This window comes from Manacus candei, unplaced genomic scaffold (genome assembly GCF_025592945.1).
Source record: "Manacus candei isolate 608988 ecotype Guabito, Panama unplaced genomic scaffold, ASM2559294v1 h1tg000028l, whole genome shotgun sequence".
NCBI classification, from domain to species: Eukaryota; Metazoa; Chordata; class Aves; order Passeriformes; family Pipridae; genus Manacus; species Manacus candei.
The window spans coordinates 5530180-5544419 of record NW_026138076.1 but is presented as its reverse complement, the minus strand read 5'-3'; the positions used below and the strand labels follow the sequence as shown (position 1 = coordinate 5544419).

Here is a 14240-nt window from a genome sequence, read left to right as displayed (position 1 = left end):
ATGCCAGATTTATGGTTGCCTCCCTGCCTTGCAGGGGTTGCATCCTTGCCTTCCCCAGAAGGATGGCATGCTTCCACTCATATCTGCTCTGAGCTGAAGCTGAGACTGTCAAACTCGTGTCAACAGTGGGCTGGGGAAATCCGGCAGGTCCCGTGCCTGGGAGCAGGGACCCAGATACGCCGCCTGGCCCAGCCTCCTACTGCAGGAGCCAGCACACATAGGGAGTGAAATGTCAGATGCCAGCAAAGAAATTAATAAAAGCTGCTTTGAATATGGTTATTTTAAGTAGAGGGCTATGTCATAACGTAAAGACCAAGTATCATTTACAGGCTGTGAGCTGCAAAGCTCTGCAACAGCTCTTTGGCAAATTTTAATTTTTTTTCTCCTGCAAACAATTAGTGTTAGCTGAAAATGGACTTCAAGAGCCAGGAAGTTTCTTAGTACAAAACCATCACTAAACTCTCCAAAGGCTCTCTGGTCAGTAAGTGAAGAATTGTTAGGCTAACATATCCCCAAGTTGTGAGAGGAGGTGAGGGAGGTAGGAGATGCAAACAGTTTGGGGCTACCTCTGCAGCATGGAGTCTGATGCTGCGTGCAGCCTTGTGCACAGTGTGTGTTTGTACCTGGCTTACAGCCCTGCCAAGCTGGAGCTAACCCCCATGGGCCAGCTTGGCTGTATTTTGCCTGTGGTATTTTGCCACTGCACTCGTGGCTGCTGGGCTAATGAGGTGGGCTAATAGGCTGAGAAATGTTCCAGTTGAAAAGCTGAGCTGTAAGCCAGGAGGCCACTGGAAGCAACCTCAGGGAGGCTGCCTCCCCTCTTCTCCTGATACTTGGCCTCCTTCTCAGAGGTTTTCCACAGCTACTGTATTTTTTGTTGCTCCTCAGACTGTTCATTCTCGTGATTTGTCGAACCTACATCCAGTATTTCTGCAACAGTAAAGTTCTGCCCCAGCCCCTGCAATCCCAAGTGTGCTGTGCTCCTGAAAGCTAACGTTTTCTATGAGTATGTGCAAACTGCTGGGATCTTTTTGGGATGATTGCCTGACAGGTTTTCACAGATGTGTTCCGCAGGAAATGATCACTTGTCTCACCAATCCATAGTCCTTGTTCAAAAACACGGGTGTGACAACATTTTTTTTCAAAGGAAAAGTATTTGAGACATTCAGACTGCAGAAATCCTCTTTTTCCTTTAATCTCATTCTTGTATCTATTTTGGCTGAAGTTTTCTGGAGAATGTTCCTGCTGAGATATAAGGCTACCTTGAAAAATTGCAGCCTAAAAGGTTAACTTTGTGACTTCATATACTATTGTCAACATGATATTAGTGGGACATGCTGGGCAATTTACTAACAGGCAATGGGATAACATAGACAAATGACAGCAAACCGCCCTGTTCTGTTTTCATCTGTACTACATGATGTCTGGATTTTTGCAATTTTGTGTATTTCACTTTAAATATGCTGAATAGATCTATTTCAGTCTAGAAGCTTTCTCACATCCACTGAAATGCACATGGAATCAGAGATTTTTGGAAGAAAAGCAGGCAGATGATTTTATTTATACAGTATTGTGTGGTGAAAACTCTGACAGTGGGAACATGTGAACAAAAATCCGTTTTTGTATATTCACTGCTGAGGCTGGAGAGGAGATCAGTGAGCTGCCAAAAGGGCAGGTGCTGCAGCTGGAGAGTGTATCAAGGCTGGGAACATGTGAGGGGCTTTGCTGAGGATGGGGGCATCACTCACCCTGGTAAGCAAGAGCTGCATGGGCCTGGGATGATGGGACAGTGGAGACAGGGAGAAGGGCTTGGTAGGGGCAGATTTTAAATGTCACTTTGGGAACCATCTGTGATTTCAAGAGCATGTTATGCTGGACTGGACATGTTGGGGGAACATTCCCTCACACTCTTCTGGTTATTGGCCTGGGTTTTCGAGTGAATTGAGCACTGTGTAGCTTGTCCTTGATAGTGAAAGGCCCTTTTTCACAGAGGGGTGGTAGTGCAAGCTTCCCCTTCTGGAGAAGCACATGATAAAATGCCTCAGCCTGCCTTGGGGAGGCTGGAAAGGCAAACCACAGGAGAAAATGTAGCTCACTACTCTCCCTGCACCCATGTGGTGACCCAGGAAGAGATATGAGTAATGTCCACAGCAGGGTACAAGAACTTGAAGGAGGTCATATTTGTAGCATAAAGGCTTTATAGGGATTCTTAGTAACAAATCCTTGCTAATGAAACCCATCCAAAGGCCGTAGTCCATATTTGGATGATTACATAATCAATTTTATGGTTATATGAAAAATAATGTGTAAAAAAGTAAGATGTCTTTGGTTTTATAATTAGGAGAAATAAAATTAGTCTGTCCTTTTGCAATATTAATAGTTATATTAAATCAGGTATTTTTTTAATCTTTAATCAACAAAATAAAACAATGCAGATTGTTGTTAATAGCCTAATAGTAGTGCCCCAAAGGACTGACTTTATGAAGTATCATACAGACACACATATAGTTTTTGACAAAGGGCAAACTCTCAGGATTTTAAGCTGACACAGTACACTCTGGATATGAACACTATTTTAGCAATCAATATTTGCTGTAAATTCTCTTTGCAAGATGGCTAAAATTTCTGTTTCCACAGGTAGAGGGCTTGAGTCTGCAGCATGGAGAAATCAGGGCGGGGGAGCCACTGAAACCTGAATGCCCCCTGAATGCAGAGTTTTCCAGGCTACATGTTAACTCACATTCTGATGTTATCTGATAATAATGTGAAAAAAAAGTCAAATGGCCACAGGCAGTTTGAAATGAAGTCACGGGCCGTGCATTCCCCAGCTGTGGTGCAAAGGAAATGACTGATAAAAATATTTTTTCTAGCTGACCTCCGGCTTACCTTTGTCTGCCAAAGAATTTCCGGCTAATTCCGCTTTAAAGCTTTCTTGCAGCTACAGCCTATTCCTAAAATCTTCTGTGTCAGAAAACATGGACCCCGTCTGAGCCTGTTTATTGATGCACTTTATCTAAAAAACAAATGAAAGCTGTGTACTAAATATGCAAATAGTGCTTCTTAACAGAAAATAAATTGCTCTATTCCTATCTAGGGATAGAACAGCACTTGGCATTTGGATGGCTCATTATTGGAGAAACTACTTAGTCTCCGTACCTGTGGATAGAGATACTTGGGGACAGATTTGTGAGGGGCTATGGAGCACTCACTCTTGCAGTAACAAGTATTTGGACACTGAGCAGCCTAATGCCATTCAGTAGCCTGTGCCTGCCTCTTAGGCTCAGTGTGAGGAATCTGACCCCTGAGAAATTGATTCAGAAAGCTGGAAAGCTGAATGAGATAGGTTAGGCACATGATGTGATTCTTGGGGACGTCCGGTGAGGGACTAAGAGTTGGACTCGACGGTCTTTTGTGGGTCCCTTCGAACTCAGCATATTCTGTGGTTCTATTATTATTCTATACTTCATTGCCACCCAAAGTTAGCCACTCCCTTGGCAGATGAGAGATGTATTTTACTCTTCCAAGATAATGAAAGCACTAACTTTCCAATATTACACAGGTTATGCACAAGGAGTTCAAGGCTGAAATGTGTGCGTTATGCACTGCATTTGAAAGAAGGTGGAAGTTGTTTACCTTCAGGACAGGATCCTGGGAACCATGGTTCCCACAGGTCCATAGCTCCACAGGTCTGAAGAGAAGTGGGATTTCAGGTGCTCCTCTCTCTTCTGTGCTTTGTCCTGGGTAGTTTACACAAGCCTTCATGTCTGTTGACTTGCATACCAGCAATATGCATTCTAGTCATAAACACCACCTAAGCATGGTGTTTTTTTGGCAAATCTCATTGGGGTTTTTGAATGCTTGATTTAGTCAAGTGAAAGGGGAAAATACTGAAATTTTTCCTTATGAATATAGCCCTCAGAAATTATTTAAATACAGGCCAAAGGGAGCTGTGAAGGCCTTGTGTCCCTCTGCCAGAGTGAAATTTCCCTGAAATTAAGGGACATGTACAAGTCTGCTTCCATAGTTTATTAGTACAAACAATGCATACACAAGACTGTATATTGTTTGAAGACTGCAATAGATTTCTAATTTAACAACTTTGTAACAAAATTTAACTAAATTTGACATTTATGAAAATATAAATCTCTGATTGGGTAGGTTTTCCCAACAATACAAAGTTTACATAAAAACATTCAATATGATCTATTAGTTGCAAACAAGTTAGGAAAAATCATTCAAGTCACTTAATATACTATATTGGCTTTTACACTGGACATTCACACACTACATTAAATTCTAGCTTAGCATTCATTTCTTGGAAATCTGTGACATGGGGTTCTGATTTTAAAAATAAAATTATTCTGTTTAAATAATTTGAAAATATATCCACAGATGTGCCATCTTTAAGATATGTAAGGAGGGGAAAATGTTCTTATCCTTTCAGATATTGTCCAATATATGTTTTTACTTGGGAAAATGTAAATTTTTTACAGCATTTGTCGTTATTTCACAATTTCTCCCTTGAAACGGTAAAACTGTACAAAAGGCTCAAAACAGTTCTAAAGCAGAAAGTGAAGCTTGTACATATGTGGAAGTAAGAAAAACCCATTACAAATTGGACCAGTAAAGGACCTTTGAACAGCCTTTATGTGTAGTGGAGGATTTCACCACATATACTAAGTGTCCCAGAGTGTTTGGTCATTTGATCTGTATTTATCATGGGAAAGAACAAAAATGATAGTAAGGCAAATGTTATAAGGATTAATATATGGCAGATCTGAAAACTATTAAGATTACATTAGGGACATAGGAGATACTTTAGATTTTCTTACAACAAAACAGATAGCAACCTTTTAACATAAAGAAATTAATGTGTTTAACTGTTCATCTGTAACGCTCTTTGTCTTTGAAAAATTTTCATTATGACCTGACTAATACACACTATGAAGACGAAAAATTTCCCTAAACCAAAAATAAAACCCCAATCCCTATACTTCTTTTACAACTTAGGATTTTTTTTCATTTTATCACAATACAGAAATCTGAAATCCCTGCATGCAGTTAAAAAAAAAAAAGCTTTCAGTCCATTCATTAAGGTGAAACAAATACTTGTTGCCTCACATGGTAACATGTTTACAGTTGACTGGCACCTACTCCATTCAACCCAAAGAATAATCCCAATTAAAAAGAAAAATCAAAGTAAGCATTTTTAAAATGATGATGGAATGTATCAAGTGTTCCAGGTTGGCAGGTGACATCTTGTCATTGCACCATCAAGCAGAAAAATGCATTTTTGCAAGTGGTTATAAAGCCGACTGTTAGCTGTAGACCCATCTAGGTGACTTGGAATATAAAACAGTGGTCTGACTCTTCTCACCAATCATGTGGAGGTTTAGTTCTAGTTAAAACAGTCTGTCAGACCCAAATGTGATCACCTGACTTCTGTAATAGCATAACAATTTTGACAGTATTGCTAGAAATTTTTAATCAAGGCCCTGGTGAAATTCTGGACTGAACCTTGTATTCTGAAATTAAAAAAAAACCCTGCAGCCCATTTATATTTACTTTTATGTTTACATAAGTGTAACACAGAAAAAAACCAGCTGGTCTGCCCTCTGCTGTTTCTATCTGTCTTCCAAGAAACACACTGATTTTTACATGAATTCAGAAAACATACCTATGCAAGTATACTATTCAGATAAGCTCATCCAGATGGTTAGTTAGTTGTCAGAGGCAAAACTGTGTCCTCTGCAATCTATGGCTGAGCACACTTTCTCATAGCAATAGTTGTGTTTTTTGGTTGGTGTTGCTTCACTCACCTCAGGCTCTATAACTGTAATGGGGCTATCCCTTGCAAATACTTCTGTTGATTCCCTCCAAATGCAGTCTGCAGCTGCTTTGAAGCTATAATTGTGACATTTTGGCCTAATCACTTGTGTTGTGTTATTGAAAATCTGACGGCTGTTTGAAGTAGCAATTTTGATTTTCAGTGCAGCATCAACTCGATCCACTACAGTGTAAGTACCTATACTTCCATCATCAAATCCAATAATAATGTTTAAATGTCTCTGTGAGAGTGTAAGAAAAGTGGGAGTTTTATAAAGAGAACAGGCACCAATGTTTTTGCCATCAGCCAGCCTCATTACAATTAAGCTGGAGACCGCACCATTATCATCATCTTCCTCACCACGACAACAAATGTATACCAGGTAGCGACCATCACGAGACAGCCTCTGCCGCCAGATGACACCCGGAGCGTGAACCACACGAAGTTTTCCACTGTATAAATCAAGCACATTGATGTTCTCATCACCACGCGTTATAATTCCTAGCTTCCCATTTGGAGATATTTCAAAGTCTTCCAATTTTTTTAAGAAATTGGTAGGCAACTGTACACGCTTGCAGATGACTTCTTCTGTTAAGCTCCAGATATTCACGGTTTCAGTAGATGTTATAAATACGATAATATCTGGGCAGTCTGGTATCAACTTAATATCCACAATGCTTGCACCGTCATCACAGCAAAACTTCTTTGTTATGCTGCCTGTCCAGAGACTGACAGCCAAGACTTTGTTCTTTGCCATTCCAACTACGAATGTATTTGCAGTTGTTATAAATGCATTCTGTAAGGCAACTAAAATATTGCAAACTCTATGTCCTGTGGCCAGTCGCCAAACTCTGGATGCATTTTGCTCACAGAGAGAGACTACAAATTGATCATTATGAGTAATCATTAGTTCTGAGATTTTTTGTCCATTAATGCGGAAGATATTTTCACCACTAACAGTGTGCCATACGTACTGGCTACATTTGTCATCTGATGTAACCATTATCTCTCCAGAAGAGGTCAGCACGCAGTTTTCAACAATACCTTCATGCTTGAACACAGCTTCAATGAATCCAGTGCTGAAGTTCCACTTATGGACAGAATCTGATCCATCTAATGTGTATATTAATTCACCTCTGGCTGGCAACACCAGCCTTTGGATAGGCTTGCCAGATTTGTCAATATTGGACATAGCAGTTATGATGTCTATATCCCAAATAGAAAGGACACCACTGGTGGATAAGGATAGCAGCATGTTATGATGATTTGATTTAATTAGCCTGACTATAGTTCCTGAGATTTCCTGTAAGCTTGCCATACACTGTCCAGTATCTCTTCTCCAAACAAAAATGGCTGAGGTATTTTCCATTGAAGCAATTATACAGTTGCTATTTTTGGACAACACGGCAGATATAAAACGCTCATTGTGTTTAGCTCTAAACTTTTCAGCCACCTTCCACACACGAGTGTCAAGAAGTTCAATGCTGAGAGCCTTACAAATTAAAATTGCACTTTGGTCTTCAGAAAGCTCTATGCTGACAACTTCACTGTCTTCCTTTCTGCAGTCAAAGTCATCTGTAAGCTGGGGACTTGCAATCTCCTCCATATTCCAAACAGAGAGGCTACCCTCACTGTCCACCATCACCATTTCTTGGGCTGTGTCCAGAATGAGAAGGAATTTCACAAACCCACTTGAAAATTCAGATGTCACGGTGGTCAGCTTCTCTCCACTGCCCAAGTGAAAAATGGTTGCAGTGTTCAAATACTGTCCACAGAATGCATAAACTCCATCTGGAGAACACTGCACACAGGTCACTTCGTACCAGCAGTGGAAGTGATAGAGAGGCCAGCCGTAAAGCAGATCTATTACCGTAACATCTTTGCTGGCCTCCAGCCAAGCAAGTGCATGGTTGACTGATAATGTAAATCCATTTATAAAAGTGGAGCCCCCAATTCCACAATGTTTTGATCCCTTAATTTCCACCTCAGACAGAAGACAGGAATTTATGTTATCATATATCAAAAGAGTGTTGTTTGTTGTAGCCACTACAAGATACTTTTCATCACTAGTGAGCTTCATCCCTAAGATAACGGACGGAGCTGTTGTAATTTGCCTTAGTAACTGGCGGGTCTCTACATCCCAAGTGCTAATGGAGCCATTTTCTAAAGCAGCAATAATTGTGCTGGGATTAAATGTAGGCAAAATCTCAGTGACATGCATGCAGCTGGATGACAATGGCAGGCGCTCAGGGCTGTAAGTGACATCCATGGAAGAATGCAAAGGGACGATAGAGCAGTACTTGGGTCCATCCTTGTCACATTCTAGGAGGAGATGTCGGAGTTTGGGCAATGAACTTACTACTGGGAGAAGCCTCTGCTGCAATTCAGCAGAGAGTGAACCTGGGTATTTTACTACTTTGAACTTTATACTGCGGAGGGTACTGGCCAGAAATTTCAGCTCTTTTTCTTGAGAGTAGGTGTAAGCCAGTTCTATGTCAGAAAGTGCTTTATCAAACTGCCCTATTCTAATCATGGTGTACAGCCAGCTGAAGTTCATAATGACTCCATACAGAAGATCATCAGTTCTTCCACATCTTGTCAAGTGATGGATAAGCTCCGTCATTTTTCTGTGATTGATAAAAAAGATATCAGGTTCTAATGGATTACACTGAAAGACCCATGGCTGATCTGGTGCCTGCCTGTCAAAAGCAGTCTGATCCATGCAATGCTTTTCATCCTCGTTCAGGCCTCTACTGTCATGGTCAGGACAGCCACTCAGATATTGGTCATTGCTGTAAAAAGGTTTTCTTCGTCCACCAGACCAAACACCAAGGAAATACTCTGCCATGACTGTGTGCATTTCACGCAAGTCTTCTTCGTTGTGCAGGTACAGTTTCTGGGCAATTAGCTGCAAGTGCCTATTTGCCCAAAGAAGCAGTGTTACATTTTTCACCTGTCGCTCTATTAAGTATCCTTGTAAGCCCTCCTTAAGCCTTGCAATATATATATATGGAATTCTCAATGGATTACTGTCTCTGACGCTCTCATTCAGTTCATACATAACACTGTTGTCAAGGGCTAAAATATCTTCCAGTTCCATTTCACTCAGGCCAGATCTGGACATAGTAATGTAGCCAAGTGCTCTTGACAATAGTCTTGATCCACACTTGTTTTCCAGTGACCAAAACAACTGCTCTATGCTTTCATGGACAGTGACACAGAGGGAGGACTCATCCACATCCTTGTGTGATCTCCAGTTCCTGACCTCTCTGAAGGTTAAGTTCACAAACATAGGCAGTGTGCACTTGGAGAATGCCTGATTGACATAGATTTGTTGCCCTGATGTTACTTTTCTTTTAACTCGCAGCAGTTGATGTTTCAGTACTTGACTACACGTCTTTCTGTCCCTTGCAGTCAATTCAATATAGTTGCTTTCTTCATGAATAAGGCACCTCAGTTTTTGCAAGATCCCATGCTTGTTTGGCAGTGTTGACAAAATTATCCGTACTGAGCGGGGAAGGTGAATGGGAAGCCACCAGAGCTTCCTACCATCATCACTATCTGTTAGCTGTTCTAGGGCATCAAATATTATAACCAGTGGCCTGTGAAATGAAGACTCATTCAAGAGATTTATGAACAAGTCCCGAAGGTCATGAATCTTTTTTGGGTAACTTTGTACGAGGCAACGGTAGTTGACTGCTAGTTGTTCACAAATGCTCTGAAGTATATTCTTCAGATCTGTACTTGTTTCAGTGGATCCCAAAAATCTTATAACTACCACAGGGTCAGAATCTGGTCCCATCTCTTCTTGCAACCAGGAATAGGCCTAGAATATAGAGCATAATTTAGTTTATATCTCAGTGAAGCACAGTAACAGAGTTTATAAATAGTGATAGCCTGTATATAAATAAATCATTTTAAAATATTACTAGTTGAATAAAAATGCTTTCACTTGCAGAGTTTGAGGTGGGTTGATTTATGTCCACTGAATGAAATTCAAAGCATATATCATCTTTGTTTAGCATAGGTAATATCTCAAAACACTAAGACTCAGATCCACAAAAAGGCTTATGTCAAAGGGGACATGACTAGAATGTAGTCCATGAATCCCAGGGTATTCTTGGCAAAATCTGTGTCACTTCAGAAAGTAAGTAGGTAGAGTGTCTTATAAATAAACTCCCTTAGACACTATGCAATGTCATCCTCGGTCAGCCTACCACCAGAACATGTTTAACACGGATTCCCAGCTGAATAAAAATGAATGTCACTAGAGGACAGGGATCAGAGTACAGGTTGCCCTTAACTAGCTGGTTACCTTAAACCCTGGCCCACAGAACTACACTCTGCCTTGGTGTATCTGTCTTTTTCTCTAAAACACTGCCAGAAGGAGGAAAAAGTATCTGTCTTTTGGTTAGATCACTAAGCAAGTGAGGAATGTGGTTTTAAATCTTCCCTGTCTGTGGAGGCTAACAAGCTCAGCTCTTTTACTTGCCACATCTTTTCACCACACTTAAAAAAATTACAGTATTTTAAAAGAAAAGCATAAGCAGAGTCTCTAGATTGACTTATGTACTCAGATCTGAAAAAAGAGCTTAATTTGCAAATCCCAATTTCATATACACAACTAATGTCACTCTATAGGAAGTAGATACATTATAAACAGTATTGTTCCCTTCTCCATTTCTTTCTGCCTGATATGGCTGTTTCCTAGCCCACTATGCTAAATTCTCTGACCACCCTGCACAGAACTCAAAGTTGTGACTCCCAGCTGAAGAATTAGGCTTAGAGATGCCAGCTTGGTCTTTTTCTGCATCTGGTCCCCTCTGGCACAAAGTGTTTCATTCATTTGCCTGTAGTAATCAGCTCAATGACTTAAACAGCATATGTCAGATAAATAAGTACAGGTATTTTTGCAGATTATTTCAGATAGATTTGTAGTAAGTGTATTAGACTAATTCTGGAATAATTTCTGATAAGAACATGAAATGGCATGACTTGGAAAGAAATACTGCATTTGTGTTTAAGACTAAAACCAGCACATGATGTTTAGATGGTTGCAGATTCATAGGACCTCAGTGGAACAAGAGGGAGAGATCATTCTACAATACACATTGTTAATTCAAAATATATTGATTCCTCTTAGGCTTCTAAGAGCTCTGTTAACCTTTTTTTGTTTTGGCTAAGCACATGATACAGATATGTTATTATCGGAAGGTAACTATTTTTCTGCATATGTGTACAATAATATGCTGAATATACCTTTTATTATTTTTATTTTATATATTGAGGGCTGATATCTGATCTATTGACAAAAGGAAGAATGAAAACAAAGTTGGCCTTTACACACAGTAATACTCCCAACATGACATTATTATGTAAGGTATTTATTTACCTTCTTTGCCGCTTCAGCTAATAGAAGAGTCTTCCCTGTGCATGGTCCTCCATATATGATAAGAGGGTTAATGTGTCCTATTTTGCTAGGTAAAACATACTTGTGAACTATGTTTAATGCCTCACATCTATATTCATAAAAAGTGGAGTACGTTTTACACAGCGATGAGTGTTGAAGAACTTCATCATACAGTGTGTCTGTCTCCGTGTCAAAATTCTGCTGCACTGTAGCTTGGATTATATCAATCATGTCTTCATAGAACTGTTTACCAAGTCCTTCGATGTAATGGTTCTCCACTTCTTGGGAGTAGCCCAGTTTCATGTCACAGTGAGTGACGGATGTGTACACTCTCAGATTGGACGATGCGACAATGGTAGGAATGAATTCGTCCCTGAGCTTGATTAGTTTCTCATGGGCTTCAGGATCTCGTAGAAACTTCCCTGCTGTATGTACCACATCCATGTATTTTCCCATCTCTGGAATTTTAACGAAGCGCTCGATGTTGGCAATTTTCCGAATGTAGCAAACACACTTCTTTAGGAAAGCTGGTGTTTGTTTACCCAAAGCAAAATCAAGTTCATCTTCAATAGCTGAGGATGAAAAGAACACAGAGTCTCTGTTAACTTTTCTTTATAAACATGCCCTACTCCCAACAGGCAGACTCTTAAATGATTGCATCTGTTTGTAAAAAACTAAAAAAATGGAAAATTTGCTGGGTGCTTTTCTATGGGTTTTAGTCTCAAGCAAACATAACAAACCTTTTTTCCCCCCTCTCTTTAATTATATGAGAAATGCCAACAGAAATATATCTTCATGTTTGAGGAAAGGTTGACAGAAAAGACAATAAATGGATAACATAGAAATTGTTAGTGGGAACTTTACCAGAGGAAAGATATCTCTTTGCTTGGCTATGTTTCATTTTTCCTTTCTCATACAGCAATTTCACAGCAGTCTTAAAAATCTTCTTAATCTCTTCTGATATATCTTGCCATTTGTTCTCATTCATAGAGTTTGGAGAAGATTCCATCTTTTAAAAATATCCACAGTTAAACAGTAGGTATAATACACACATCTACAACTTCAGAAAGTAGCAGTCTAATATTCAAGGTCAAAAATAACATAGTAACAGAGAAACATATACACTGAAAAAAATAAATAAGGGTTAAACTTTTTATACTGAAGGTGATCATAATGTAGCTACTTGGAGTATTTTGTGAATTCCTAGTGTAGGCAGCTAATGCAGTATTTTTCAAGAATAAGGCCAATAATACCTTTATAGAAAGAGGATTTTGAAAACCAAGCCTGAAATAATAAAGCCACAGTAATACTGCTAAAATTATCACTCCTTTACTGAGAAGTAATAATGGTAATAATTTAAACTTGAATATTAGCTAGCATATTTTAAAAATACAAGATCATATGTGACATTACTTTCATTCATTCATTACTATAGTAACAGTAATCTTACTGTCATCAGAGAGGAACTCTAACATAAATTCACTAATACTTTCAGATGGTATCTTGCAAATGCCATGATGGAGGTTTCTCTAAGGCAGTTGGGCTTTACTTACTACAGATGAAATCTTTAAGGGGTCTCCAGTTTTCCTGGAGGGTGTAACAGGAAAAAGAACAACCTCCAGGACAAGCCCCCTAGCAACTCTTTCTTGACATATTAACAGCTGTGTATATTTTATTCCTTTCTGTAAGTTTATGAGATGTAAGTCTGTGTTACATCTTTAAGTTATGTTACATCTATGCCACACCTTTAAGTTACAGCTTTAAGTTATGAACATGTTTTTATCTAGTCCTATGTATCAGTAGTTTGAAGAAAGGTATAAAAGATTAATAAAAACTCCCAAACCAGTAATACAGTATGCATTGAAAGTGAAGTGAAAACTCCTTTAAGGACTTCATTTTTTGTACACTAAAATCTATCCTTTGTTATATTGGATGTGTAGGAGGATAGAATTGAGCCCTGATAATATACAGTTTTTGTTGTCATCAATTAAAGGCATATGCCTGTTTTAAAAATAATAATTAACAGTGTTCCAAAATCTTATAATACAGTTAATAAGTTAAAAGTATGACACCTAACTCAAGACATGCTAAGCACTTATTAGAGAGTTTTCTTCTATGGGGATAGAAGGGAAAATTCCTCTGCAAGTCCTGTTCATTGAAATCTAGCAAAAGCACAATACTAAGTAGAAGAGCCTGAGCTTTCCCTGTTACAACATCAGGGAAGGAAAGAGAAATCTGTACAGCTGTCTCACTAGCCCCAGTAGGTCATGGATGACAACAGTCCCTTTCCTCCAGCTGTTATCAGAGAGCACATCAATGCAGGAGTCAAGTTCCTTGGTGTTTTGCAGCTGCTGCCTTTACCATGCGTGGGAAAGGAGCATCACAGCAGCAGTTGCTCAGGTGTGGACAGCATTGTAGAAGCCAATTCAGAGACAGCAGCAAGTGCCTGGCCTTGGGGACTCCCTGGCACTAACTGACAGAGAAGAATTTTGTTGAGCAGTGACTATGACTTACCGTATTCTGGTAGTTCTTCAGCATTTCAGATTTTGGTCTGAGGTAATATGCTGGTGGCACTGCATTCTCATCCCTGCAGTACCACTCTTCTAAAATCCTTGTCTCTAGCTTGGCCTCTACAGCAGCATCCAGGATCATTTCAAATTCTGACGATTCAACTTCCCCTGGTATTCGTATGTTCCCATACTTCTCTCCCAATAGGCCCTATGTATTTACAGGAAAGTAGGGATTAAATTTTTCTTTTTCGTTATGCAAAAAAAGCCTCCTCGGGGTCTGAATTTCATAAAAATAATTCTAATAGTAGTTAATGACTTTGAAATTACTAGGAAGGGAAACAAATACTGTGTGAGATGAATTACTGTAAAGGGTACTGTATTGAACTGTATCTTACATGACCTGGTAAAATTTCAAGTAGATGTATTGTCTTTCATATTATTAACTGGTAATAAAAATACAAAGGCATTCAAAAGAATTAATTAAAAAATATCC

General features: G+C 39.3%; 1 protein-coding gene across 4 annotated transcripts in view; it reads right to left on the bottom strand.

Moving 5' to 3' along the window:
• Positions 1-4017: 4017 nt before the first annotated feature.
• The window catches only part of NWD2 (NACHT and WD repeat domain containing 2), a 52651-nt gene continuing 42428 nt past the window's right edge, over positions 4018-14240 (bottom strand). For all 4 annotated transcript variants that reach the window (XM_051789896.1, XM_051789897.1, XM_051789900.1 and 1 more), the window contains 4 exons: positions 13752-13955; positions 12102-12246; positions 11220-11809; positions 4018-9653 (listed from right to left, as the gene is read on the bottom strand). In XM_051789896.1, the coding sequence (XP_051645856.1) occupies positions 5721-9653; positions 11220-11809; positions 12102-12246; positions 13752-13955 (4872 nt within the window). In that variant the 3' untranslated portion in view covers positions 4018-5720. The remainder of the gene's footprint in view (positions 9654-11219; positions 11810-12101; positions 12247-13751; positions 13956-14240) is intronic.